At 40.3% G+C, this 27,406-nt stretch overlaps 1 protein-coding gene across 5 annotated transcripts; it reads left to right on the top strand.

Annotated features, from left to right (window-relative positions):
* The first annotated feature begins 1,181 nt into the window (after window positions 1–1,181).
* On the top strand, window positions 1,182–27,178 carry MFN1 (mitofusin 1). Of its 5 annotated transcripts, none has more exons than XM_074834215.1 (18): window positions 1,182–1,319; window positions 1,859–1,980; window positions 2,817–2,952; window positions 5,801–5,963; window positions 6,597–6,721; window positions 8,355–8,463; window positions 11,606–11,713; window positions 12,440–12,593; window positions 12,723–12,790; window positions 17,492–17,613; window positions 19,151–19,277; window positions 19,557–19,661; window positions 20,675–20,777; window positions 21,703–21,932; window positions 22,445–22,600; window positions 23,121–23,317; window positions 24,565–24,699; window positions 25,529–27,178. In XM_074834215.1, the coding sequence occupies exons 2-18, from the start codon at window positions 1,866–1,868 to the stop codon at window positions 25,596–25,598; spliced, it is 2,223 nt and encodes a 740-aa protein (XP_074690316.1). In that variant the 5' UTR covers window positions 1,182–1,319; window positions 1,859–1,865; the 3' UTR covers window positions 25,599–27,178. The 5 variants fall into 5 exon arrangements, with proteins under 5 accessions (XP_074690316.1, XP_074690320.1, XP_074690317.1 ...); XM_074834219.1 differs by lacking the exon at window positions 1,182–1,319 and adding an exon at window positions 3,941–4,086 and having other exon boundaries at window positions 2,138–2,952; XM_074834216.1 differs by lacking the exon at window positions 1,182–1,319 and having other exon boundaries at window positions 2,138–2,952.
* Window positions 27,179–27,406: the final 228 nt, after the last annotated feature.

The following is a 27,406-nucleotide window of genomic DNA, read 5'->3' as shown; positions in this document are numbered from 1 at the left end:
GGAATCTGTCTAGAAGGTGGAAGGCTGAAAGGAATGACTGTACATGCCAAGGACAGTATGTTGTTCCCATCAAAGGGAAGACAAGAGTTTGGTTTATTTATGTGAAGCGTGTAAGCAGGAGGTCAGTGCTCTGACATTGCTGCACCGAGGTGAACTGAGAGCATGTGCATGGAGCTGGTCTGATACTGCCAGAGACTTCGGTCATTAACGCTATAGCTTGAGCGATTCATCTCCCTCTCAAATGAGGGAAGTTAACTGTAGTAATCAGAAGTATGCCAGTAGTTTTTTTTTTTCTTCTGAAACAGTGTATCAAATTCAGTTGTTACCTGCAAGGTTCATCTACTTCAGGAACAGCATTTGAACTAGAAATTACACAAAATCCTGAGATTGTCTTTGGAAGTATTTTGTATTTGGAAGTGATTTGTAGTTGATTCTTTGCTTTTCAGCCTTTTGAGTCTAGATTAGATGTGTATCATGTATTTTAGCTTCATGGATCATGTTTCTTACTGAACAAACTAACATTTTTATATAAAAGATTCTGTTGACTTCAGAACAAAATCTAAATCCCACCAATTATTGCAAGAACTTAAAATACAGCAAATTAGTAATTCTCAAATAATGTGTTCTCTATAACGCTTATTCTTTTTTGTTGTGGTGGTTCTCATTTTCTTATGCTCTTGTATCAAATGTAGAGATTATCAGTGCTTTTTAACTCTTGAAAGTACTTAGCACTTGTCATTTTAGCTGGCTTTGATTAAACTATGGTGCTGACAGTACACAGGCATCCAAGGTCATGCTTCGTTGTCTTTGTTTTAGATCTCGTGAAAAAGCTGAACGGCTCAGAGGCCGAGTTTATCATTCCAGGTGCAGCGGGACAGCCGCCTTCCATCTCCCGGGGCCTGCAGCCGCCCGCTGCCCTCCGCACTGCGCCCTCCACAAAGCCCGCCGGGCCCCGGCAGAGCTACTGCGAGCCGTCCTTGGGCCACCTCCAGCTCCCCTTCCCGGGGCCGAGGGGCAGCAGGCCGGGACACGGAGGGATTGCCCGTCTCGGTCCGGGCCCGCCTCCATTTCACGAGCAGCCGCTCCTCCTCTGCCCTCGCTGAAGATGGCGGCCGCCACGCCCCCTTGGGCCCTCAGTAAAAATGGCGGCCGCTCCCCCGCGCGCCCCCCCCTCGGCGGGTCCGGGAGCGGGGTGAGGAGCGGCGGAAGCGGAAGTGATGTCCGCCCCCGTCCCGGCGGGCCAGGAGGCGGCGGCGGCAGGGAGGGCCCCGCCAGCGGCGCGGCGGTTGCCGAGTAACGGCGGAGCGAGCCGGGGCTTCGTAAGTGACCGGGGGCGGGCAGGGCCGCGGGCCGCCCGCTGCCTCTACGGCCGGAGCCCTCGCCCGGCCCAGGGGCACCGCGCAGGGCCGCACCGGCCCCGGCTCCTCGCCGTCCCGTCAGCGGCGGGCGGTCGCCGCGGTACCTCCCCCGTGTGGCGGCGGGGACAGGGCCGGCCGGGGCGAGGCGCGGGGCTGCCCTCGCTGGGACAGCGCTGACCTCCAGGCGGTGGGGAGGCTGTGAGCGGCGTTTGATGAGGGGAAAGCCTCGGATTTCGGGGACAGACCGCACCAAATCGGTTTAAACCTGTCCCCGTGCCTCGTGAGCTGCTGTCGGGCATGTGGTGAGGGGAAGAGATAAGAGTTTGTTACGGTAATAAAACCAGTGTAAACTCAGCCTACTGACATTCATTGTGGTTGAGGGTTTTGTTTTGGGGTGGGTGTTTGTTTGTTTGTTTTTTAAACGACTGAGGTGTATGACTTTTCATGTAGATGGGTGTTCCAAGTGGTTTTTGGTCAATTTTATGTAACTTTCATTGCAGTTGTATAATGGCAGAAGCTACCGTCTCTCCACTGAAGCACTTTGTGCTGGCTAAAAAGACAATTACAGCCATCTTTGACCAGCTGCTGGACTATGTCACTGAAGGAGCAAGTTTTGTGGAAGGTTAGCTTTCATCTTAAACACAAGGGCCTTGTCCATTGCTTTGAGTGCTTTACAGCAGTGCAACGTATGTTACGGTACATGTCAGTGTGTTCTTTGTGTAAAAATACACCTTCAGAAATAGTCACATTTTTCATTTGACATTGATTTTTTTTTTCAGCTTAGGCTAGCAGGAATGCCTAGGATGGTAACAGGAAAAGCTGATTGCATCACTTGGTTTGGTAACCTGCCCTCCTTTCCACAAGGGTGAAAGCTTAACCACTCCAGCATTTATAGTCCTGTTGCAGTTTCTTTTGCATGGAAGAAAGGACAAACAGGTTCTCCCATTATTCAGTGTGAAAGTAGATCAACATGATGTAAATGCAAAGAACCACTGGTTACACCCTCAGAAGTTTTAACAACGTGGAGGCGCGTGTGTTGCCGCACAGAGTTGGTTGCTCATCACCCCAGTGAGCTCTGCAGGGAGAAGACGCCCAGCCTAACTGGTGTATCCATGAGAGGTCCCGGCTTTCCTTTCTGAAGGAAGTGGGTGTTGCAGAGAGTGGGGCGGATCAGCACAGCACGCTGTGCTCACAGGCTTATGGAATCCAGCAGCTGGATTGCTGATTAATCTGAAGTGTTTTATGTCATGATTTCACAAGTGCTTATGTCAGAGCTGTCAAATGACAAGGGTTAATATCAGTATCTGTAGTGGGATTTTGTTTGTTTTTTCTTACCACTGTATAATTAAAATTTACACAGATCTTTGTTAGCATGTGAAGTACTGATAATCTGTATCTTGTATCCTGGAGCACGTACCTTGCATGTGATTGCTTTTGTTATTCTTTTTCTATGTGTAGCGACATACAGGAACCCAGAGCTTGAACATGTAGCAACAGAAGATGAACTAGCAAAAATACAGGCATATAAAAATAAGTTAGCAGTCATCGGTGAGGTGCTTTCACGGAGACACATGAAAGTGGCATTTTTTGGCAGGTAATGAATGGAATTACCAGAACTTAATTTGATCTTTTTTCTTCTCTCTTGCAGGGCTTAGTGTCTGTATTTCTAATTTAAATGCACTGGAATTAGTGATTCATCATAAAATTACTGTTTGAAATATAATACATAAAGCTATGTTTGCTCTTACCTAATTGATGCTCAATATTTCTTTGATGCTGTCTTGCTTTGTGACTGTAGATTAATCATGCATGTCTTGTTACATGTTTTTCACTGATAAACTTTGTAAAATAATTATGCTGTATAGGTCCATTATTTGATCTTGGAAGGTCTGAGTTTGTTGTCATCTTCTCCAGAATGGTTTTTCTTTTTTTAATGTGGTGGTTTTGTTTGTTTAATATCTTTGTTTTACTGGACTTATTGTTGAGAACTTCTGTGTTTGATCACAACTACTGAAAAACTAAACTTTGAGCCGTTTATGTTTCTATATATAAGCAGCTGAAGGAAAACAGACCATTAGAGACGGTTGCCTTGTTGGTTGTACCATTAGTTGGATAGATCTGTGTGATGATTATAAGGGGTAACAGCAACAGTGTACTGTATGGCTTACAGATCAATCTGAATGAAGTTATGAAATTCTGCTTTCCTGAATCACTAATTAGGAAAAGTTCTAGTTCACAGTCTTTGGTGGTATTACTGCAGAGCAAGTGTCAAACTTTTTGTATATTTAAATAACATTTCCAAAGTTATGGTGATTTCAATTCACTTCTGTTCTAAAAAAAAAAAAAAAAAAAAAAAAAAAGTAATATTTTCAGTGTTAGAATATTTTTAACTTTGATCAACTTGGGATCATCTCAGCTATATTTTTTTATTTTTGCAGCAAGAAAAAAAGGGACTTAAAAAGAAAGGTATTGCACCTGAAATGCGTTACTACATAAGAAATATTCTAAAGAGGTGCTGTCAGGTGTATAGACCCAAAGGTTTTATGTGTTCCTGTTTGTATATATTGTGTTTTGCATTTCAGTCTCAAGTTGTCAGTGAGAAATTTTGACTGGTTCTTACCCCTTGCAATAAACGTCTGCATGCCAAACATTGTGCCATTCTGTTCCTATGAAATTTGGAGGGTGTAGAGAGATGATGGAAAATCAGCCTTGCCTAATGTGAAGTCAGGTATAAAATAGTGAAGTCCTATTAAAAGACTACGGTTCCAGTGCTTTCAAATGCTTTTATGTGCCTGGTTAGTTTGGTGTCTGTTAGTCCACTTTGCTTTGGGAAGATTTATTTTTCTGTGCTTAAATTTAAGCTCGTGGTCACATATTTTTTCTGGAGTATGAATTCCATGTTTTAGTTCTAAAAATTATGTAATAATATTGGAAAAAATGTGTATAACAGTGGTCTTACCTTCATTTTCCTAAAAATAGTTCAGCTAGTTAAAAACAAAAAAAGGATCTGGGATAAAGAAGTTAGTTATATCTCAGCCTTGATGTTTCACAGAGTTAAAAGTTGAATACACTTACAAGCTGTGATGTGTGATACAAGTTGCTTTTGCAAAGGGCAGAAGTTCAGAGCAGGAGAAAGATAATTTAACTCTCCCTCTGACATTTTGAATAAATGTGTGAACTGTTGTACAGTGAGCACTGAACTTTTTCTAGAAGTAGCAGCTCAAAAATGATTTTACGGTCTGTGTAACTTCATGCTGTTGTGTAATAGTTAAACCTCAAATATTTATGGGTGAGGGGTAGAGGGTTAGTGCAAAGTAGGACATTAGTCAGAACTTCCAAATTCTTGCAGAATCTTGAGTTGGTGACCAGTTCCTTTTAATCAACAGCTACATTTTCCTTACAAAATAAGGACAAGATTAGGTTCCATTATTAAAAACAGCATTTGCGCTATAAGGATTATGCACAATAAATAAATTTGAGTTTTTTCTTTGCACATTGTTTAACATTTTACTGTAGAAGTCTTCATTCAGATGAGATTATAATCCATTAAATTGTTCTGAGCTTTCATTGCTGGCTGTGTTGAGAATTCCCAGAGAGCAATGCTTTGAAATGTATCTGAAGGCAGTAGTACAGCGATGCTCTTCTGCACCTCATCTCATGCCTAGAAGACTCTATCAGAAGCAGCAGTTCCTTTCTGACTGACAACAATCAGATGTGTCTCTAAAGACAGGTTAAGTTGCTGAGGTGGTAATTTCATGAACATTTTAAGCAATCACCACTGATTGCCACCATAGAGGGTAGTTCTTCCCTGTCCCTGTCATGCAGCATTCTTCTCAAGTCCTCCATCCCTGGAATTCCTTTAGCTTTGCTGAGAGCAGGAATGTGGAATTGTTGTCAGAACATAATTCTGCCAAAAATGTTACCTGTATTTTCAGTCATTTCTGTGGGAATGCTAGGGCTGGCACAGAGAGGAGGGTGGGCTGTCCTCTTGTGTGGGACAGCGTGCTGAGATTTAGCAATTGCTTTCAGTTGATCTAAGGCATCTTTTTATGCTAGATGCTTTTTCTGGTGTAGCAAAGTTGAGCCAATATCTTACAAATTCCTTACACAGATTGCGGTATACCAGATAAAACACATGTACCCGTACAGGTTGGGCTTGTTGAGCTAGTATGTGCTGTGCAAATGAAAATTGGCTTTCTTGCTTGGATAGGCAATGTTGATACCAAGAAAGATTTTTGGAACTGCTATTCAGGTAAACTTTTCCTGCACTCCCTATTGTTTTCTGGCAAGCTGTACTGAACTGTCACTTGAAACTGTCACTTGAAACAGCTTGCAGTATGTGGGTCTGATGCAATTAAATGGGGGCGCATTCAGTTCAAGACAAAGATGTGTTTAATGTTGCTGTATTGTGCTCAAAGTGCTTTTGTTTTCTACCCCTCTAGAACGAGCAGTGGGAAAAGTTCGGTCATTAATGCGATGCTGTGGGATAAGGTACTTCCTAGTGGGATTGGCCATACAACTAACTGCTTTCTCAGTGTGGAAGGGACAGATGGAGATAAGGCTTATCTTATGACAGAAGGATCAGATGAAAAGAAGAGTGTCAAGGTACATTTTTTAAATGATTAACGCTACTTTTACAGTAACAATTTCTCAAAAGATCTGTCTTTCAAAAATGATTTCAAGTCTAACAATAAGACTAACTCATTCTGCATTTTTAAGTTCTTAGGAGGGAACAACTAACAAAACTAAAGTGCTATGCTTCATAGTTTTTCTTGGCTATTTCAGAAAAACAACTACTGTGTGTCTCATTGTAGCATAGCATATGTTGAGTGATTTATTTTTATAGGACTGAGAGTAAGTTCTGTCACTTGTTAAGGATTTGGAATGTGCCTTATGGTACTTAGCTTATTTAACTGCTCACATTGACATGTTAAACCTCTGAGGCAAATTCATGGCGATGCTCAGTATCACGCACTCTGGCACCGTAGAGGATACCACTTTGTGGCTCCAAAGAAACTCCCGTCTGAGTTTCAAGGCACAACTTTCTTTAGATGATGGTGAATCTAAGACCTTAAAAAAAAATTTAAAATTGCAAATATTCACCAGAAGGAAGTATGAACTCTGTTACATTGTTCAAGATAGATCCTGTCCAAGTTTGCTTGAGAACTGAATTAGACTGGTTTACAGACTTGTTTGTGGTGCATTTTCATGTCTGTGTTCTCCTTACGTGCTCTATAGACAGTCAATCAGCTTGCTCATGCACTTCACATGGATAAAGATTTGAAAGCTGGCTGTCTCGTCCATGTCTTTTGGCCCAAGTCAAAGTGTGCCCTGCTGAGAGATGATTTGGTTTTAGTGGACAGGTATGTTTTCTGTTTTAGTAAATGTTTTCTTAAATAAGTTAGCCATTAAAACGCTTAGAAAAGAGACTGGTTTTCTGATTGATTGTGTTTTGGTCGTTAGGTTGAAAAATTCTTGAAAGGCTACTTTTTTTTTTTCCTTTTGAGAATACAGAGTTTGTTCTTTTGTATATACTGCTGCCTGTCATCACCCCACTGATTTTGTTCTTGTAACAGTTGGAACAGACAAGTCTCTTGTGATTGAGCTGAATAAGGGACTAGCTTTTGGCCTTTAAAAGAAACAGTATGGAAGTGTGAGTAGGGTTGTTGCAGCAACAACCTTTTGCCCATCTCCTGTCTTTTAACGCTTCAGGCTGATTATGTGAAGTGTAAGCAATCTGGACTTCATTTTTAAAAGCTTCTGATAAGAGTTGCAGTGCTTACATATCAAAGCAAGGGTGACCTCAAAATGTAATTGTGACTGTTGGCTGTGTGCGCCTATGTGTTGGGCTTGCATTTCCTACAGTTCGTTTATTTAAAGAATTCTGAAAGCTGTTGCTTTGTATATGTCAAATGCCTGTATTCCTGGCCACTGAGGTATGATCTGGTAACATTTTTTCAAACTGTTAGGTGATCTATACCTAATGTGTGAATCAATATAGATTGAATTTGAGAGTAATTCACTCACTTACAAGTGAATTTGTAAGTATTTCTTCATATCCAACAAAATAACACCCAGAGTGTATTCTGATAAACTGTAGTGCTTTTTGTTGCATCTCTAATCTTGCACCTTTGAAATCCCTGGGAGTTTGTCATTATTTTCTTGGGTGCAAACTCGGGTCCTGTGTTAGTCAGCCCAGCTGGCACAGGGAGCTGGGTGGTTCAATGCACTGCTGGACTTCTGAGCTTATGCAGTTGTGCTGTCTCCTTGGGGATGTGTGCGTTGCACAAGTGTGCTGGAAGCCCAGAAGGGATCCTTGCATAGATATGATCTAAGGCATGATTTGATCTGCACAGTCTCGGTTGCTAAAGGTGAAATGTAAAGGGAAAAGAAAACAGCCTGGATTCTGAGAGAACAGGTACTTGAAAGGAGAAAATAATCTTTTCGTTGTTAAATAGAGAAAATTTGAACCAGCCAGAACTGAGGTTGGAAGCATGACCTAATGCTCATATTCCACTTATTTTTAAAAACCTGTCAGCACTATGGTTTTAACTTCATTTTTGTTTCTTATTAAATCTATGCACAGCTTGTATAGCATATCACTTTAAAATAGGCCCTTGTTAATGAAAAAATATTCTATGAACAACTGACCTTTTTTGATTAAAACTTGGGATACAGGGAGGGGGGCCATTCTGTGATAGTGCCTGGATTTCTGACCTACTACCTGTCACTTTTCTTGGCAATTATGATCTGCGTGCTTATTCATTAGAAATCGCATTTTGGAATGAGTAGATGGTCCAGTGAGCAAGTGATTGATAAATGCTAAATGGTAATTAGCTTTTGCCTTAAGCTTGAGTTAGGCATCAGCCTAAACATATAAAGCTTTATGTCTTCTTACAAGGCCCTTAGGCAATCCCACTCTATTTTTATCAGTATATAAAAATCAAATGCTCCTTTGCTGTGTAAATACGAGTTTGTGATTTTTATTCTCAACAGCCCTGGCACGGATGTCACTACAGAACTGGACAGCTGGATTGACAAATTCTGCTTAGATGCTGACGTGTTTGTCTTGGTTGCCAATTCTGAATCAACTCTCATGAACACGGTATGATGTGCAATGATTTTGCGTTACTTCTTCATTTAAATATTCAGCGGTTCCATAACTGAAATGGCTTCTCTTAGACCTTTACTGAAGCTCCCATGAATCACTGCATTTAGATCTTGTGAAGAGGATTTGGGGGTGGAAGTCAAGCCATGTATATCCCTTGCTAGGGAAAGGAGAACCAAATTTCTTACCAACTTTGCTTACTCTGACTTGAGCATCACATTTGTCCTTTCTATCTCAGTTTCTTTTTTGATAAATGGATGATGTAGTGCTTGTCTTGCTTTGCAGCTTGTCGATATTTGTCAGGTGAAGACACTTGTGTTATCAAAAAATTAAATTACGGAATATTTCATATCTAGAAGTTCAGTAAAATACACAAAGTAGGTGAATGAAGTTGAAGTCTTGTTCCTCGTGTGTTCTTGTCTCAGAAGAGGGTGAATTCCCTTGATACACCTTGTGTTGAGGACAAGTGCTACAGGTTCCCCTCGTTGGACTGTGTTTCTCCTGAAGAAGATGCTAGCCATGAGCATTCATGTTGCGTGGTTCTGTGCAACATAGGGACCTGAAGATGTTTTAACACCTTTATTCTATAAAGCCTTGTTTCAAGAGAGAGAAGACTTCTGTATACCTTGCAGCCTAAATATTGTATGACTTGTAGGAGGAGAGCATGCAAGGTGGCCAAAGGTGCTGTTGTGATACTCAAAACACAAGACCAGAGAGTTGCTTTAATTTTGTAGTGATCTTCAGTTCTGACTAACTGTTGTGAATGCAGGCAATATCAATATAAGGTTTCTAAGTTATTGAAAGTGCAGCTGCCAGAATGTAGTACAATGCTACTGAGAAATCTCTTGAAGACTTTTATTAAGCCTACCACAGACAAATAAAATGCTCTGATTGTTCTGAGCATAGTTCTGACGTGCAATGTCTGAACTTTCTAATTACTGAGGCAATTTTTAATACAATAAAGAACTGAATGTACAAAGACAGTATTTTCTGGCATTCTAGCAAATAGTTTGGTAGAAATCTAAGAACAAAAAATGAGTTTAAAAACATTACATTCCATCTTCTGAGCCAAATCCACAAAGACTCAAATACAAGAGAGATGTGATTTAAAAGGGGAAAAAAAGAAAATTCTGACAACATCCAAGGCAAAGAAAGTATTTGGCACAACTATGGCTTTATCCATCATCTTACATGAGGGACACTTTGGCTTTTAGTGTGAAGGGAGTCTGGAAGTTGTTTATGTGTATACTGTGGTTGATTTGAGGTTTTTTTAGTAAAAGAAAGGAAAAAAGATTGGTTTTCAGTGAACATCTCATTACTGTATAGAAACATGTAAACCATAGGGACCTGTGTGCCATATTTCATTTTGGTGTAATGAAGTAACAGTGAAAAGGCCAAATTTTATTTGGTTCTCTCATTTGCTCAGGAAAATGAACCATTAAATACAATCTGACTGAGATAATAAATATGCAGGGAAGATGAATAGGCTGTATGTCTACTGGAAGTTTCTGTTAATTTTGCATTTGTCTGATCCTAAACACCCAGTAACAGAAGTACTATTCTGTTTTTTATGTGATTTTTGGCCAGTCTTTGTTCCTCTTCAGGCATGGCTGAAAGCTGCTAAACAGAAATAGGTTAGTCTTGCAGTTTGCTTCAAGCATTAAAGTCTTGCTGAGGTTTTTTGGTTGCCATGCCTATAAATCCTCACTTAATACCGAGAACCTTTTAATTAATAGAATCTGGAAATCACTGGTGTCCAGGGTGTATATTGGAGGGAAAGAAAGTAGATCTTAGTTGTGATTGAGGCTTTGGCTCAGTAAACAGCTCTCTTTCTCCTTTTTAATTTTTTAAGCCTGGTAGACACAAATGAAGTTGCCTTTAACAACTATGTAACTGCTCTAAAGCATTTGTATTTTACTTTACATTTTGGCCGATGGTAATTTCTTTCTTCATCTACACAAATTTATCCTTCAGGTAAAGCATATGATAACTATGTTCTCATCCTCCTTAGGCATTATTTTTACCTCTTACCATAACAGGTTTGAGAATACTTGGCAGCTGCTACACAACCACAGATTTTTTGCATAAACGTGATTTTTCTAATATTCCCTCATAAATTCTCTTCAGACAAAGTTCTTATTTCTGCAACAGTGATCTCATTTACACATGCTTACTCCCCAGCTGCTGGAGACTAACGTATCTCCAGTGGTGTGTCCAGAATATGTGCTGGTGTCTTGCTGCCGATTCAAAAAGCTTATGGCAGCACAGAGATCTCTTTTGTTTCAGCTGTGCTGAGTGGGGATTCACTCCATCACGACTTACCCATTATGACTATGACAACAGCAATGATGGGTGGTAGGTACGGGCAAGGGACCTAAATACTTTTTCAGGTACACGCATGTCTTATTTTTAAAATCAGAACATTCAGCAATGACTTTTTTCCTGTGGCTCAAGCCATACATCCTCATACAGGAAATGTAACTTGTCCGTAGTTCAAGCTGACATGGTCTAGTTGAAGAGTACGGTTAGAGGATGTTTTCCTGGATATAGAAACCAGATTTGGCAGGGTGAACAGGAGCATCTTGGTAGTTCAGAGAAGGAAATCTTCAGAATTTTAGCCAGGCGTCTTACTTCAAAAACTAAATGAGCAGATACAGCCATGTCTCGTGTGTTTTTTTTTTTCCCTTCCTCTCTTCCCCAGCAATATTTTGAGTGTCACACAATTGCAAATAAATTTAACAGAGGGCTAGAAGTATCAAAGGAGATGAAGTTTTGTGATAGAGTGAAAGAAGGAAAAAAAAAAAAGTGAATGATGTAGATTTATAGAAAAATAAACTTTATTTTCCAGTGTCTTCTAAACTATTTGGTTTGGAAGTTTTCTGAATTTGTATTTGTACCTATTTTTAGAGAAGCTTGCAGTATTTTTGACTTTTAGCATAGGCATCAGTTTTAAGACATTTGATGACTTTTGAACTATCACGAGCCTTTTTTTGTGTTGGATATCTGTGTTTTTTAATGCTAATGAATTATTTTTAATAAACTTTTTAAAAGCTGGATTAACTTCAGAATCTGTTACAGAACAATGTGTGACTCTGGTTTGAATGTCAGGGGAGTTTTCTGTTTGTGCTTTAATTTTTAGGAAAAACATTTTTTCCATAAAGTGAACGAACGACTTTCCAAGCCAAACATCTTCATCTTGAATAATAGATGGGACGCCTCTGCATCAGAACCAGAATATATGGAAGATGTGAGTGACTTGATGGCTCTTATTTGAGTTGCTTTTTTTTATAATACACATATATATATATATGTAAAAAGAAGGGGCCTTCGCATGCATAAAAGTGTGCTAAATTGCCTAGGTAATACAGTTATTAATATGAAAATACCAGCTTTGTCGTCTTAATAATAGAGTAAGTTACTTGGCCAGAAAATTGAAATAACTTACTCCTTGTTCAGAGCAACCTGCAATTCAAACTACAATATATGCAGGCTGGTAGTGCAATGGGAGGCTTGTTTAGAATGGTTTTTCTCCACAGTTAAGCTTGTTTTAGATCTTTGTATTACCTTTTATTTGTGTAATGGTAATGCAGCCAGAGGGTACAGATGATACATGTATACATGCATAGAGTAGCTGGCGAAGTACAGTGTTAGATGGTAACAGTTCAGTGTGCTCCAGATCTTTCCAACAGCAACTAGCTTGCAGTGATACTTATTTCTTTGTATATGGGGAATGAAGTGGTTACCCCAGTAACTGACTGAGATCTCTGACTGACGTAAATACAGACAGTTATAGTAGAAGGTATTGTTGCTCCCAGGGCTGTTTAAAAGGGTAAAAGCAGCTGCTGCATCAGTAGCATTCGAAGGCATCTGCTATCTAAGGGGTTGTTCAGCATCTGTTTCTGACTCTGATGTTCTGATTTGATGACAGCTCAATTTTTGCCTTTTTCTCATGAGCTTTCTACTTTTTCCTTAGGTGCGTAGGCAGCACATGGAGCGCTGTCTGACTTTTCTAGTTGATGAGCTCAAAGTTATTGATCCTGTAGAAGCGAGGAATCGCATCTTTTTTGTTTCAGCAAAAGAAGTTCTGAGCGCCAGGAGACAGAAGGCCCAAGGAATGCCAGAGGGTGGTGTGTAGGAATTCTTGCTTTTCCTTAACTACAGAAAAATACCGTAAAACCTGATAAACAAAAATATTTAAGATACAGTCACTGCTGTGAGGTACTGCACTCTCCCTTATGGTGTGTTATCTTTCACAGGTGGAGCACTTGCTGAAGGATTTCAAACAAGATTCCAGGAATTTCAACATTTTGAGCAGATATTTGAGGTATTTATGATGGGCTTTTTAGATTGCTTGTTTTTTAATGCAAAGGTAGCTTTTGCTTATGCTTAGCTTAATTTTACTGAACATTACCCACGTTAGCAAGTGGAGGAGGTTAAGGTATTCAGACCATCTGACAGCTTTGCCTTATCTGTGGGTTCTGTTCATCTCTTCTCACCTTGAATAGCCAGTAGTTGTTGGGAAGAAGTATTGTTCAGTGAGGGAAAGGACCAAAACTCTTAGCTCATGTTTTGAGATTTCAGTACCAATACAGTCCGTATAGAAAGAGATGATGCTCATAGAAAGGTGTGTGTCACAACCATGAGCTGATGAAATGTGTGCTGTATAGTAAGCCTTATTTTGTTCTGAAGTTGTATTTTGTAATTAATCATTGTAATTCAAGACACAAATAGTAAGAAATTCTGTTTCACCAATGTAAATCTAAATATTTACTTGGATTTTTAAAGCCAGAGTTTTGAAATTATCACCATTATCTACCTCTTAGCTCTGATACTCTGAATATTAACACTGTTCTTGCATCTTTGTTGCTGTACAGAATCCATCCTTCAACTTCAGGTTAGCTGTATTGATAATTGGAGTTTGCAGTTTCTTCAGAAGTAGGACTGGGTAGACAGTCGAGCGATTTCTTTGTGATAGGATCCATTTGTCTTGCTGAATTTGATACCTTTAATTAAAGCCATTCTTGGATATCTTAAGGAGGCGTCTTGGGTATGCCTCGACGGTTTTGTGTGGTACGTATTGGCATATCTCATGCAGCATGAGCCTGAAAGGTACGACTGTAGTTTGTATACACCAAATGCTCAAGACGGCTCTTGCATGCCTGAACCAGTAATTCCTTGTTCAGTATATTTTTGAAAAAGCAAACTGCCTCTGAAAAGTATTTCTTCTCGCATTACAACAAATCCATTTGACCTTAGCAAAACCAGGTTATGTAATGATGTGTGTATATCAAAAAGGTGTTAAAATAATAGCTTGATTCAGCCTTGCATAAGAAAGAAAATGTCAGACTAAAGTTTAAATTTAATCGTTAGCCACACTCTTATGATAGATGACTGAATTGTTGAAATGATTGGTTCAGAATACCGGCAGGGCCTGAGTCCATGAGGCGTGAAATTTCTTGCTTGTGTCACTAGTTGTAGCCAAACATGCATTTTTGTTTGTAATTTTTGTCCTTAGAATTATAGTAGCAAACTTTCAACCAGTAGGAAAGAAAGTGGAAATTAAACTTCTAAATCAGTTACCGTTCTTTCACATATTTTGCCATGTGCTATACCCAAAGCTTTTTTGACAAAATCTCTTAGAGTTACAGTTAAGCACTCAACACTTAAGATATTTCAAGATTTAGGTGGATGTATGACTTACTAAATGATGGGATGATATGAGTGCTCAGCCCATCTGTAAATCAGATGTCACAGTCTCAAGTTGGCCACCAAAATGAGAAGCATCCATCACAAGGTCACAACCATGACAAGTTTCTTTGGCAGAGGCTGTGACAAAAAACAATTCTGTGATAGTGCTGTATGGCCTTAAAACAACTTTTTTCTTCTTTCACGTTATCTGTTTCATTTGCTGCCCACCTTCCAACTCCAGCAGTGAGAGTGGATTCTGTAATGTTTTTCCCTGCTCAGCCATGTTTTGTCCTGAAATCATAATGATGAATGGCTTTGAATAGGAGTGTGATCACATCACTTAAAGAGCACAACATGTGCTAAATTAAGATTGCCAAAGCAATTTAAATTTTGAGTGTCTGATGTTGCAGCCTCTTTCACAGTCAGGTGTGTTATAATGGCATTTTATTTGCTTTTAAAGCAAGGCTGGTACTTAAATGGTTCACCAGATCTGAAATCTTCAGACCCAATACTCAGATTACTGTCACTTGAGCTGATAAAGTAGCTGACACCAGCATACTATTGTCAGCAGTTATTTTTACCAGCACTAGGCTATACCAGCTCATATATTAATGAAGAATATTGTCCAGCAGGTAGAATCCTCTGTGTTCAGTCTGGGAATGAAATCCTACTTTATCTACTTGATACTGTGCTTTATGCACTGCTAGACCAAATTCAGGTGCTGTATAGTGTGAGCACAGCCTAAGTACTTCTGGCTAAAGTGCTTTGCGTTTACTCTGTTTCCTGATAGAGGAGCTGCAAGTCCCAAGACTCTTGGGTTACACTCCAGTCTGTGGAAAGGAAGGGACGAGAGCACAGATGCTTCTGTCTGTCCTCGTCAAACACTGACCCCTTCCCTGCTTCTGTCTGTCTGTCTTGCCTTTAGCTCCTTGTCCCTGTTCAGGTGCCCTGCTCAGACTTCCCAAACATCTCTCATGCTGTTTTGTCCAGTTCACATCTCTAAACTATCTCATCACCTCACTTACAAACCTGTCCACACATTCCGTGTTCCCACAGGCTATATCTGCTGGTTTTGTTCCTCCTGGATTCTCTCACCCTGCTTTTGTCTTCACTAAAATTAGACGGCTTCTTCCTCTTTTCCATGTGGGCTGAGAAGAGGAACTGTTACTTCTCCAGTACTTCTACATTCCTGATTTTAGTATCACTTCCCTGATGGGAAAGCCTGTTCATCCCAGAACTGATAGGAGCTCAGTATAACTAGAATCTTAAAAAAATCTAGAAACAACCCATCGGTGCTAGTTTGTTGTGATATGGAAAAAATTTGGACTCTTTTTGAAAGGTTTGTAACTACATTTATGTAGGCTTTTGTGTGAGGGCAAAAGGCATTCCAAAAATAGATATAACATGTTTTTCTGCAAAGCACAGGGTGGTTTAAGTTGCTGAAAGAAAAACTGGTCCAGGTGTTACTAGAAACACTTGTAAGCAGTGGTGAAATTAAGATTTTAGAAATTCATGTAGTAGCTTTGAAAAGTGATGCTACTATGTATGTCAGCTGTATTACAACAAAGGAAAAAACATATGCAGTCTTAAAGGAAAGGGTTGAATCAATTTTGAATTTTTATATTGTGGAATAACAGAAAGTAGTCTGTGTATCAAAACAGAGGAGAAGCACATGCACAGTGTGCTGTGTGCAGTAGTCCTTGGTGGGTATTCTGCATACAAACAAACCCCGCTGTTCCTCAGGTTATAGTGTTTCCCAAGTTTCTTCACAAAACTGGGTGACAGAAACGGTGTGGGGAGGAGTGGAGAAGGGAGGCAGGGCAGAATAGTAATTCTGGCTGTAAATTGGAGTGAATACCAGAGCCTGAATTAGTACAGTACTGCAGAGTCCTTCCCTAACACTGCACGGGAATGTAATAAGCTGTGCACTTAGAGACTATCTCACTATACTGGAAGTGAGCTGGAAGGTAACTGAGTTTGGTTACTGTGTTGAAATGTATCTTTTCTCTTTGTTTCCATAAATACTTACAGACTAACAGCAAAACTGCTGCTGTCCCCCTCGTTCCCAGTCGTTTAACTAACCTTTGTGTTTTTCCTAGTGCTCTAACTTGGATTTTCTGATTGTGTTGTGAGTGACTGTCATCCTTTTATCTACCACATACTAATGTTGGGAAGACTCTCTCCTCTGTGTCTAGTCTAGCTCTTACAATGTGCTGATATTTATGAAACGCTGGCCTTTCATTGCTGATTTCTAGATCTGCTTCATCGAGGAACAGGGACTATATTTTACCCATTTTATTTATTTTGTTTTGATCTATTATTTTTAGATAGCTGAAATTTGTTATTGCAGCATATGCTAAGGTCATAGGCAGGTCTTTTAAAAGCAACCTAAACCTGTTTGTGCTATGAAAGGTGCACCCATGGATTGAGAACAATTTAAAACCCCCATAGATCTGGTATAAGGACACTAGCTGCTTGCTTTCTTCCCCTCAAACACAGGCGTTGCTACTTTGTGGTGACTTAGCACAGGTTGAATTCTGACAGCATTTAATTGGCTACATAACTCAGGATGTGCACTTGCTTGAAAAAAAGTCAAATTCTTAAGTTGTGGCTTACCACAATTGGTTTGCTTTTGCCCAAATTGAACATCTGTGTATCTCTTCAGTCAGTGTCATGTAGTTTCTGAATCGCTGTACAATATTCAAGATTGAAGATTGATTAGAAATTGTATCTATAGAGCATTCCCTACTCATTCATTTAACACTTCAGCAATTTGCAATTAACATAGTATTTTAAGGAATACTTAAAACTGTTTTTTTAATCCTGTGAGATAATCCTTGTTTCTTATTCCTATTGTATATTTTGTTCTTGAATGGTCAGTATTGACACGAGCATGTCAAATTTTATTGACAGAACTGCTTCTCAAAACTAAGAATACGTATTGCAACAAAGAAAACTCAAGCGGGTAATATTGCCAGCATTCGTGTTAGACATTTATAATTGCAAAGAGATAGTTTGGAAAATTCTCTATAAAGAGCTAGATTTATCTTACGTATTCATCTGAGTTTTCTTTTTTCTTTACACTATTGATTTATTTTAAAAGAATAAAAACCTATGCACATTACTGTGAATGAACCTGAAGGTACAGATTTGCTGCTATAGACTCATTTGAGATTTCAGTTCTGTTGTCTTTTAATTTCTATATACTTTCTCCTTTTTTATTTCTCATTGGTTTAAGTTCATGGTAAAATTAGCAGCATGTGCTTTCTGACAGTGAAATTCCTGAATGTGTTGGCACGGAATTGCAGTAATGTGTTGTGGCTTGGGCCCCTCGCAGGAGTGTATCTCGCAGTCAGCCGTGAAAACCAAGTTTGAACAGCACACTATCAGAGCTAAACAGATAATAGATACTGTGAAAAACATAATGGACGCCATAAACGTAGCAGCAGCAGAGAAAAGGTAGGTTGGTTGGAGGGCTGGTTGGCTTTGGTTTATCCAGATCCTCTGAGGAGCCATTTCTATGCTGGTGATTTTTTTGCTGGTCGTTATGGACTTTAAAATTCACTTTTCTCGCTTGGTAAGATACAGAGAATTTTTCTGGTGTGTCACTTTTACTATTGTTCACTTGCACTGCTCAGTCTTGTCCTTGGTCTGTGACTTCTGTATAGGGATCTTGGTTTACTTTGTTATTCTTCATTACTGACTTACAGTTACAAAGGCAGTCTGTGGGTTTTCAAAACTTTTTTCAAAAATATTTGAAATTTTAAGTTTTTCTAGCTGTGTCAAGCATTTCAGAGGTGATGTTTGGTCCTGCTTTACTTAAGTTTTTTTTGTTAACAGTAACACTGAGAAAATAAATGGGAGGATGCAGACACTTTAATTTGTAAGTGGTTAGAATACGGTAAGGGAAGAGCCCAAGTTAACAGAGGCTTGGCCTCTGGCCCTTTCCAAACTGGTTCCTTAAATATCTTTATTCTCTCTTTGCTCATGTAATCCTTTTAGTGCTAATGATAGTAGCTCATCTACTCTGATAGTACCATATGCTCTTTGAGGTTTGCATATGTATGGTTTTTTCCTCGCTCCTGTTACCTCTTGTCTCTCTTGTACACGGTGAACTTGCTGTCATGTTTAATCCTTTCCATCCGTCTCCTTTCTGTGTCTGTTAATAGTGTGTCTTTATGTTTCAACAGACTCCACTGTACCTGTCAAACACACTCATCTTCCTGAATATATCAGCTTTTACAGGCTGGGTGTTTACATACTAACTTGTCTCACGTTGTCAGATCCTATGAAAACATGCTGTGAAATGTTTGAAAATATTACAATATTCTGCTTTTTTCTGTCAATCGACCTGCCAAAACCTGTGTAGTGACCCCTCTTAATCTGAATTGCTATTTGATGTTTCTGCTGGCCCTTCAGGATAGAACTGCTTTAGAATTTAAGCAATTTTTACTTAAATGATAGGTCAGGGACTTCTGAAGAGAGTTGTTTGTGACAAGGTTGGTTTCTGCCGCCTCCCCTTTGCTTTGCAGGGTCGTCAAACCCTTGTCACTCTTAAGGAATAGTTGAGTGGTGCTGGTGAGCAGCAGTGGGACAGTTTGATCAGATTTATCCTTTTCCTTTTTGTTTTTATTTTTAAATCAGGATAGACTTAAGTATTAAAGGCCCCTGATTCCCCGCACCTTTTTTAGTTGTAATTATGTACAGTGGTAATAAGTCCAACTCCAAATGCTGTTTTTGTAAATACACCAAAGCCCAGTAATTTGAGTTATGTTCGACCAGTGCAGCCTTTAAGTGCTCCTGTAAATTTAATATCTGTGTTGTGGTCATTCTGAAGCAGTGCCTCTGCTTTCTTCAGCCAGTGTTGGATTCTTTTTGGCTTCTTTTTGGCTGCTCAGTAAACCCTTGGCTAGGTGGTCCATGCCTGGTTACAGGGCTTGTTTCATTACTGGGAGAATACCTGCTGGTGATGGTGATTTCCTTTCTGCTATGTTAGAGTCCATTCAATGGAAGAACGAGAAGATCAGAGGGATAGACTGGACTTTGTTCGAAATCAGCTGAACATTTTGACAGAAGATACTAAGGAAAAAATCAAACGTGTTACTGAGGAAGTAGAAAATAAAGTAAGTAATGGCAGTGTGAAAAATCTCCCAGGTTTCAAGTGTTGTCCCTTCTGTAAGGCAGCTCCTTTAGGTGCCCACAACTCTTAGGAAGTATGTTTGAAATGTCTAGTATGTTCCTTTTCCAATATAAAAAAAAAAAAAAAAGAAAAAAAATTGAAATGGCAATCCTTCCTATCAGGTAATTGAATCATTTATTGTAACAGTTACCGCACTAGTCTGTTTTCACTCTGGCTGGAAAAGGTAGGAGAAACATTTTATATATTTACCACATTCTTCCAGGTCTCCTCTGCCATGACTGATGAGATTTGCCGACTTTCAGTTTTAGTTGATGAATTTTATTCAGATTTTCACCCTTCTCCTCAAGTATTGAAGCTGTATAAGACAGTAAGTTTTCTTGTATGGTTTGAAGCCACACTGTTTGTCTTTCCTTTAATTTCTACTTCTGTATTTTCATAATTTGCATACCATTTTATGTGACACTTTGTTTAAGCGTTGCAGGATTTTTGCTTTCTGATGTATGCATATCTTTGTTTACCTAAAACTGCAAAAGGCTGAAAATATTTTCTGCGTTGTTTTTGGAAGGAAATTAATTTTTGTTTCAACTGTCTTGTTACTAGAGTGGTTACTGAAACTTCTAATTTGCTGACAATCCTGATTTGTAGTCTTTGCTTCTGGTAAATAAAGACCTTACATAAACAATTTTCACTACTCCTAAAATAAAATAGATCCAAAAATAAAACTAGCTTGCAAGTACCCCACACTTTATGGTGGGGTTTTTTGGGTTTTTTTTGGTTTTTTTTTGTTTTTTTTTTGTTTTGTTTTTTTTTAAAGAAAGAAGGCAGTTTTTATTAAACTTCTACAACTTCCTCCTCTAACTTAGTATTTAGAAGGAGCATACACCTGTAAGTGTTTGCCTCTTACGCTCCAACTTTGCTCCCACCTGTTTCAGCCTTGCTGATCAGCTGGGAGCGCTGCATTGTCAGGACAATCCAAGCTGTCCTGGCTCTGCAAAATGTCCGGAGCAGAGCGCTGTGGGAGTTGATGGGATCAGTTTATCTTTGGGCAGAGCAGCAAAATTGGCTCCCATCAAATGACGACGGTAAAGGCTTTGCAGGGCAGGATGGTAGTGGTATGCTTTTCAGTGTCACGTTTATTAAAATTGCAGACTTGTCCATATGCCTTTTAATGATCACAGTCCTAGAGAAATCTCTCCTGTGTCACTTTAATTAGGTTTTCAGTTGCAGTATGCAATTTAGAAGCATGGTATTTCCATGGTAACATTCTTTTTTTCCCATTGTAAATAACAATGCTTAGTGTTTAACATCTCTCTGCTCTGTATAATGTAATTGATTAGCTAAATATAAATTGATGAGCATACATTCTTTATAAAACTTCAGGAACTGAACAAACATATAGAAGATGGTTTGGGAAAGAACTTGGCTGATCGTTGCTCCAGTGAAGTCAATCAGTCGATGCATCAGTCGCAGCAGGAGATGATTGGTAAGATGAGGAAAGAGGAATGTTAAGACTTCTTGTTTAGAGAAAAACCATTTAAGGAAACTCACTTTTAAAAGAATTTTCTTTCTGATGGTGATTTAACATTAAAATGATAAAGGAGAAGCCATCCTAGATCAAGACTGAGTGTCTGTTCAGCTTAGTAGCCTGTCTCTGATATTAACTAGTAACAGATGCTTGGGGAGAGGAGTAATGAACCAGGGTAAATATAGTTGATCCATCCTCAATTTAGGGACTTTGGAGCCAAGATACTGCATCTGGATTAATGGCTTAAGCAAGTAGTAATGGAGCTGTCCTCTGGGAACTTGTCTAATCCTTTTATAAACCCATTTAAATGTTTGGCTTCCACAACAGATACATGAAATACACTAATTATTAGATAATGTTTCTGCAGTATAATCCTCTCCCTAGGTCCCTCCAGATTCTGATTCTTTTTTTTTAATAAGTAGTAACTGTGTTGCATACCCATATCTCTCTGCTGATCTGTTTCTGGTAATAAAGGATTCAGAGCAAGATCATGCATTTATGTGAAGCCTTCTGTCATCTTACGCAATAATATTGCCTTTTCTATATGGCACCACAGAGCTGCTGGATAAACAAGTTTTTCTTAGTCTGTTCTTATCTTTTGACCATTGATAGAAGTCTTTCAGTTGATTTGACCATTTTTTCCAGTGGTGCTTTCTCTAAGAGTTGATTTTTGCATGACTGTTTTCTTTTATCAGAGCAATAAATTGCCTGCCCTGCTGTGATTAATACCGATAAAATGCTGACTGGTTTTGCAAATAAATAAATAGGTCGGTTTAGATTCCTTTTAGTTCACGAAGCTGCTCAGCAGTGCAAGGATCTACTTGTGAATACGCTCTAAAGCTTTTAATGTTAACTCATCTTTACTATTCTGTTTTATTTCTAGAGAATCTGAAACCATTGTTGCCTTCTGGTGCTCAGAATCAGCTCCACTTGCTAATTCCATGCAGAAGGTTTGACCTTAGCTATGATCTAAACTGTCATAGTCTGTGTGCAGATTTTCAGGAGGATATCATGTTCCACTTTTCCTTGGGATGGACTTCACTTGTAAACCGTTTCTTGGGTCCTAAACAAGCTCAGAGAGTACTATTGGGACTAGCAGATCCAAATGTACAAGTAAGTGAAATAAGTGCTTGAGAGATTAGGCTGGTATTTTAAGTGCCTTGTTTTACTTTGAGGAGAATATATTGTTTTTTTTACTGTATTTGCCTCTGCTATTTACATGCTTGCTGCTACTTTCCCCTAGTCCCTTTGTGTGATATATTTTTGGTGAGGGTCATTTTTATTGGATTATATTCAGGGTTAGAATGAAACAAAAAACCTTTTCTAAACTTTCTGCAGCTGTTACCTGAGTTTTGTTTTCCTTTGGATTGAACCCTTTGGGTAACCTTTTAATTTGTAACTTTTGGGTCCTTAATGCAGAGCCAGTCCTACGTAGAACCCTTACTCTAACCCAGTCCCCAGTTGGGCAAGGAACTGTCAAAACTCCACTGCATTGTTCAGATTTCTGTCCTGAAGAGTTTCCTTTAAGTAAACCAAACCCTGAATATATGAAAATAAAATAAAACCAGTCTGCTGTGTAGTTCCTTAATGCTTTTTACTCAGGCTGCCGTATTCGACTCTTCTAGATCCCTCGTCCTTTAGCTACCACCCCGTCAGCTGCCAGCCTTCCTGCCATAACTCCAGAGAACGTATCGCACGATGACTTTATGGTTCCTTTGGTAATGAGTTTAGCTTCACTGACATCACGGACCTCCATGAGCATCATCGTTGTTGGCGGAGTGGCAAGTAGCATTAGCAACATTCACTAGACTAGAAACGATGGCAAAGATTAAGCTGGTCTTTCCTGTTTGGAATGCAACATGGAGCATGTGATGGGTTTAGTAACACTGGGCTGGATGAGTGCGTGTAGTACACTGGATACCTGCAGTTTGCAGTGAGAAAATTAGTCTAACTACTCTGAGGATAGTTGGACATATTCTCTATGCCGTATGTCAGTGTTCAGTTTCTGAATTAAAGGATGATTTGGTGGTGCCTCATTCAGTTTGGATTTAGTGGGAGCTTTGCTTTCTCCTTCCTCCTTCATGAAAAAGCAGTGAGGCTTCTGTAACCTGCACATTCTCCATACCACTGTGGTTACCAGCTCATGGGAATGTAGCTGTATTGCTCTGCAATAACAATATGGAAATAATACATTTTTTTAAATTAATCCAGTGAAAGGCCATGAAGATGATTAAAAACATGGGTGGAACTAGACTTTATTCTGGAGGACAACTTAAGCTAATGAAGAATCCTCTTTTTCAGATTTGGAGAACAGTGGGCTGGAAACTCATCTCTCTTTCCTTAAGTATGTATGGCTTGTTATATCTTTATGAGAGACTGACTTGGACCACTAAAGCGAAAGAGAGAGCCTTTAAACAGCAGTTTGTAAACTATGCTACTGAAAAGCTGCAGATGATAGTCAATCTTACGAGTGCTAATTGCAGCCATCAGGTGCAACAGTAAGTATCCAGTAAGAGTAAATCCTGTCAGTGGGGTGCTGTGGTGTCCTGGGAGTGGGGACTGGCTGCACATGATCTGGAAAGGTGGCTGTAGTGCCCCTTGGCACTGTTATGAGGGAGTTTTAAAAGAGTTTGAAATTACCACCTGTAAAGGTCAGTAGGTCTCTGTGTGTACGTGCGAGAGTTAGTCTTAAGATGTCGACTGTCCACCGCCTCACGATGAACTTGGCTCAGTTGTAGCAGAGGCTGAACCGGGCTGCTCGCAGATTGGCACTGCAGTGGTGAGCCTTTGTTTGCCTCCAGCTGTGGTACAGGCTCTAAGCAGCCAGTCCTGGCTCTTCTGCACTGCAGAAGTGGAACTTAAGAGCCTTTATGAATTGTTCCTTTTTTTTTTTTTTTTGTGTTACCTAAATATTTTTCCACCTGTCTCTGCAAAGTAGTGTCTGCATGATTGTCTCCTTCAGCCTCTCCTGCTGAAATAGTTTGTTTCGATTAAATGATTAATTCAGAAAATTAGGCCTACTAAATGAGACCTCTGACCACCAGGGTGCAGAACACCTCTCCCTTGTAGCCTAGGGAATACTTCACTAATACAGAGTTCAGAATCAGCAGAGGAAAGCGAATCATCCCCGTGTCCAGCAGATGTGTGTGTCTGTGGTGACATGGAGGAGCTGGACTCAGACCAGGGCTCCAGTGGGGCGAATTGAAGAGGAGAGGAGACGTTCTCCCTCCCACAGGGCAGCCTGGTTACTGCCCCAGGGTGGTAACTGTTTTGTTTTTTTTTTTTCTTTGTGTAAGGAGAAGTCTTGGAACTCATTTGGGAGCGCATGGCTGAGGAGGCACGTAGGATCGGGTGCCTCGGCAATCTGGGGTGCTCCGCACCCTGCAGAGCACTTGTGTTCCCCACGAGCAGGGCGCTGGCAGGGGGTACTGCACAGGGGCACTTCATTGCTCCAGCACGTCCCCATCTCAGACGTACCTGTCGATGCTCAGTGAAAAATTGCTAGATGTGATGTTGGCATAGACTGAGGTGCATTTTGTACGTTTAAGGATTCTTTTTTTTAAATTAGAAAAAATACATAATTCTCCTGCTTTCTACTATTCTGTAATCCCCTAACAGCTGGACACTTTGATTGCTGTGTTCTACTGCACACTGCAATGCCAGGGGATTTTTTTTTTTTTCTTAATTTCTTTTTTTGTAGCACAGACTTCTGTAAATTGTGATTACAAACTTGTTTTCCCCTTAGGGAAATGGCTACTACCTTTGCTCGGCTCTGTCAGCAGGTGGATATTACCCAGAAAAACCTGGAACAAGAAATTGCTAGGCTTTCCAAAGAAATAGATCAGCTGGAGAACATACAGAGCAGCTCCAAGCAGCTGAGGTAGGTCTGGGTGAGACTGACCATGAGCAAATTCAGGGATCTTGGTGCTTGCTGTTACTGTCAGGTTGAAACGAGGGAGGCACGGGTGCAGAATGGTACGCAGCGATACCTATTTTCTTTACTTGTAACAACAGCTCTGGTTAAGTTAAATAAATGTATGCTTCTACCTAAGTGAACGAGCAAAGCTCCAAAAATATTCTTTCTTAGATTGTCTTTCCCTTTGTCTGTATGGTGTGGGAGAGCTTTCTCCAGAATATTCGTCTTGTGTAGGTCAAAGAGGGTGGCAGCTTCCCCAAGAACCCTCCCCACAGGACACGAGAGCAGCTGTGCTGTGTTGAGTCATTCCGTGCGATAGTGTTTTACTACCAGTAGTAGGTGTTCACAGAAACCTCCAGCATTGGGGGTTTAGGGGATGTCAGAGCAGCCTCAGGCTTCCTTTCCAGTTCTCCCCCTGCCGGGAGCCTGCCCTGGCTGTGAGCTGCCGCTTGGCCCCGTGCCCCGAGACCACACTGGGGTGAGGGTGGAGCCCCGCCAAACACCTCCCTGGAATTGCAGACCCTCTCCCAGGTTAAACGTTGCAAGGAAAGGCCAGAACCGGGGAAGAGCCCGCAGGGACCTGGCGCAGCCTCTGGGGCAAAGGAAACGTGGGGCCGAGGGCGGCAGCAGCCTTCCGCTGCCTGCTCAGGTGCTGAGGCTCAGACAGAGCCCGTGGTCAGGTTTTCTGGGCACTGGGGGCTTCAGGAATAGAGATTAAACACCGATGTTGATTCTACCTTCTTTGTGATGTTACTGCATTGAAGTAAATCCATTGCTTTTGTTTGTTTTACAGAAATAAAGCCATTCACCTTGAGAATGAACTAGATCGCTTTACAAAACATTTTCTTCAAAAGAGTAAATAAAGCATCATTGGTAACTTTCCCGGTGATCCTTTGTAGGACAAAGTAGAAATTTTACAGGTGACACTTCTCCTTTGTGGAGTCACATGAAATGATTTATATTTTAAATGTTACTTTGATTACACTTGTTAATTACTGTAAAACTTGGACTCTAGTGGTGAACCAAACTGAAGAGCTGTGGTACTCTTGAGTGTTACATTTGTTTTTCAGATTTTGGGTTAAAAATCTTTAAACACTAAATTTCTCTGGGCACTTGATAATAAAAACCCAAATCCTTATCAGTTTTTGTTAGTATTTAGCAGTGGCAAGTCTCGCTTCCTGGCATCCAGGAGTTTAGGCAGGGAGAGAGAACTTTTCAGTCACAGTCACCACTGTCTCCTGCTTTCAGTTGCTCGGGAATTAGCCGGGGCTGGAGGATGCTGCTTGTTCTTGGGTGTGTTTGTGTTTAAGGAAGGGAAGTACAAACTGCAGCATGGGGCAAGGACTCAACTTGTTTTGAAAGCAAGTGAAATTGGGACGGGCAACACTTCCTGTTCCTCAAACGGAAGTGAAAGATGGTGAACTGCAGAGCCTTCACTAATGAAATGCAGTAGGCTCTAGTTTCCCTTCTGGCTACTGCATTTAGCCAAGATGGCATTGATTTAAGTAAAAATAAACCTATTTCAACACGCTTGTCAGATTTTTTGCAATTGGTTAAGTGGTGAAATGGTCATTTGCCCATGAGAGCACTGCTGGAACCTGTGTCCGGGGCAGCTGCAGGTGTGTCACTGGCACCAGGCAAAGGAGAAATTGCTGGGCAGATGGTCTTGGCTCAGTTTTTGCACGTTGAGTGGGAAAGCTCAGGGTGTGGGGCTTGACCGTGAGCAACTACTGGATTCAGAGTGCAGGGAGAGGCTGGTTTGACAGTTTGTACTCGTGCAATATCCCGAGCAGTCCCTTGGTCCTGCTGTAGACCAGGTTTCTTCTAGGCGAGACTTAAGGCTGGTGAGTTGTAGTTGATCTGTGCTCGCCTCTGGCAGTGTGAGGCCTCTTTTTAAAAAAATGTTCTTGCTGTTGCCATCTGCAATCATTTAACAAACACCTACTTTTTTCTAACTAGACTTTTTAAAAATAACTTATTTTAAAAAAGAAAGCCTTTTCAAGCTATTTATATATTTTTATGGAAGTGTTAACATGACTAAATGAAATACTCAACTTTACAACTACACTGTAAGGATTTGCTATTTTCCAGTAAATAAGGGCTATCTTAAAAGGAAATAAATGTAAAATCTAATGCTAGAGGCAGTTAATTATTTGAAGACAAGGAACAGCTTTCACCACGCTGTATTTTGGTGTTTGTTTCTGACTGTGCTAGCATGAGCATGGCTCTCTTGGAACTTTATCAGCAGGCTGCACCAGGAGTCTCAAGGTTTTTGAGGGAAAATGAAATGCAAAAACTGCGTAACAGCCCGGTTGCCTTGTGTAGGAGGTTATGGATGTGTATTAATGCTCTTTGTCTGGAGCATTTTTATGGATGTTGTATCAAGATGAAACTTTACATGCATGTGTTCTACAGTTATTTATTAAAAAATCTACTCCCCCTTTGCTCTAGTAAGTTATTTGGCAGCTGTATCAGAGGTGAGGACCTACCCCCTGGCACTCACCTGCGGTGCACACCCAGTGTAGGACTGAACTGCTGAGGGTGAGGTAAAAAGGTGCTTCTGCTGCAGAGGAGCCAGCTGTGCCCTCCATACAGCAGCACTTATCAGTTAAATGTGCTGGAGAAAATAATTAACGCTACAGACTTAACAAAAGGAAGGAGGTGTGGGTGT

The sequence above is a fragment of the Strix aluco genome, chromosome 9 (genome assembly GCF_031877795.1).
Source record: "Strix aluco isolate bStrAlu1 chromosome 9, bStrAlu1.hap1, whole genome shotgun sequence".
NCBI classification, from domain to species: Eukaryota; Metazoa; Chordata; class Aves; order Strigiformes; family Strigidae; genus Strix; species Strix aluco.
This window is presented reverse-complemented; position numbering and strand designations above follow the sequence as displayed.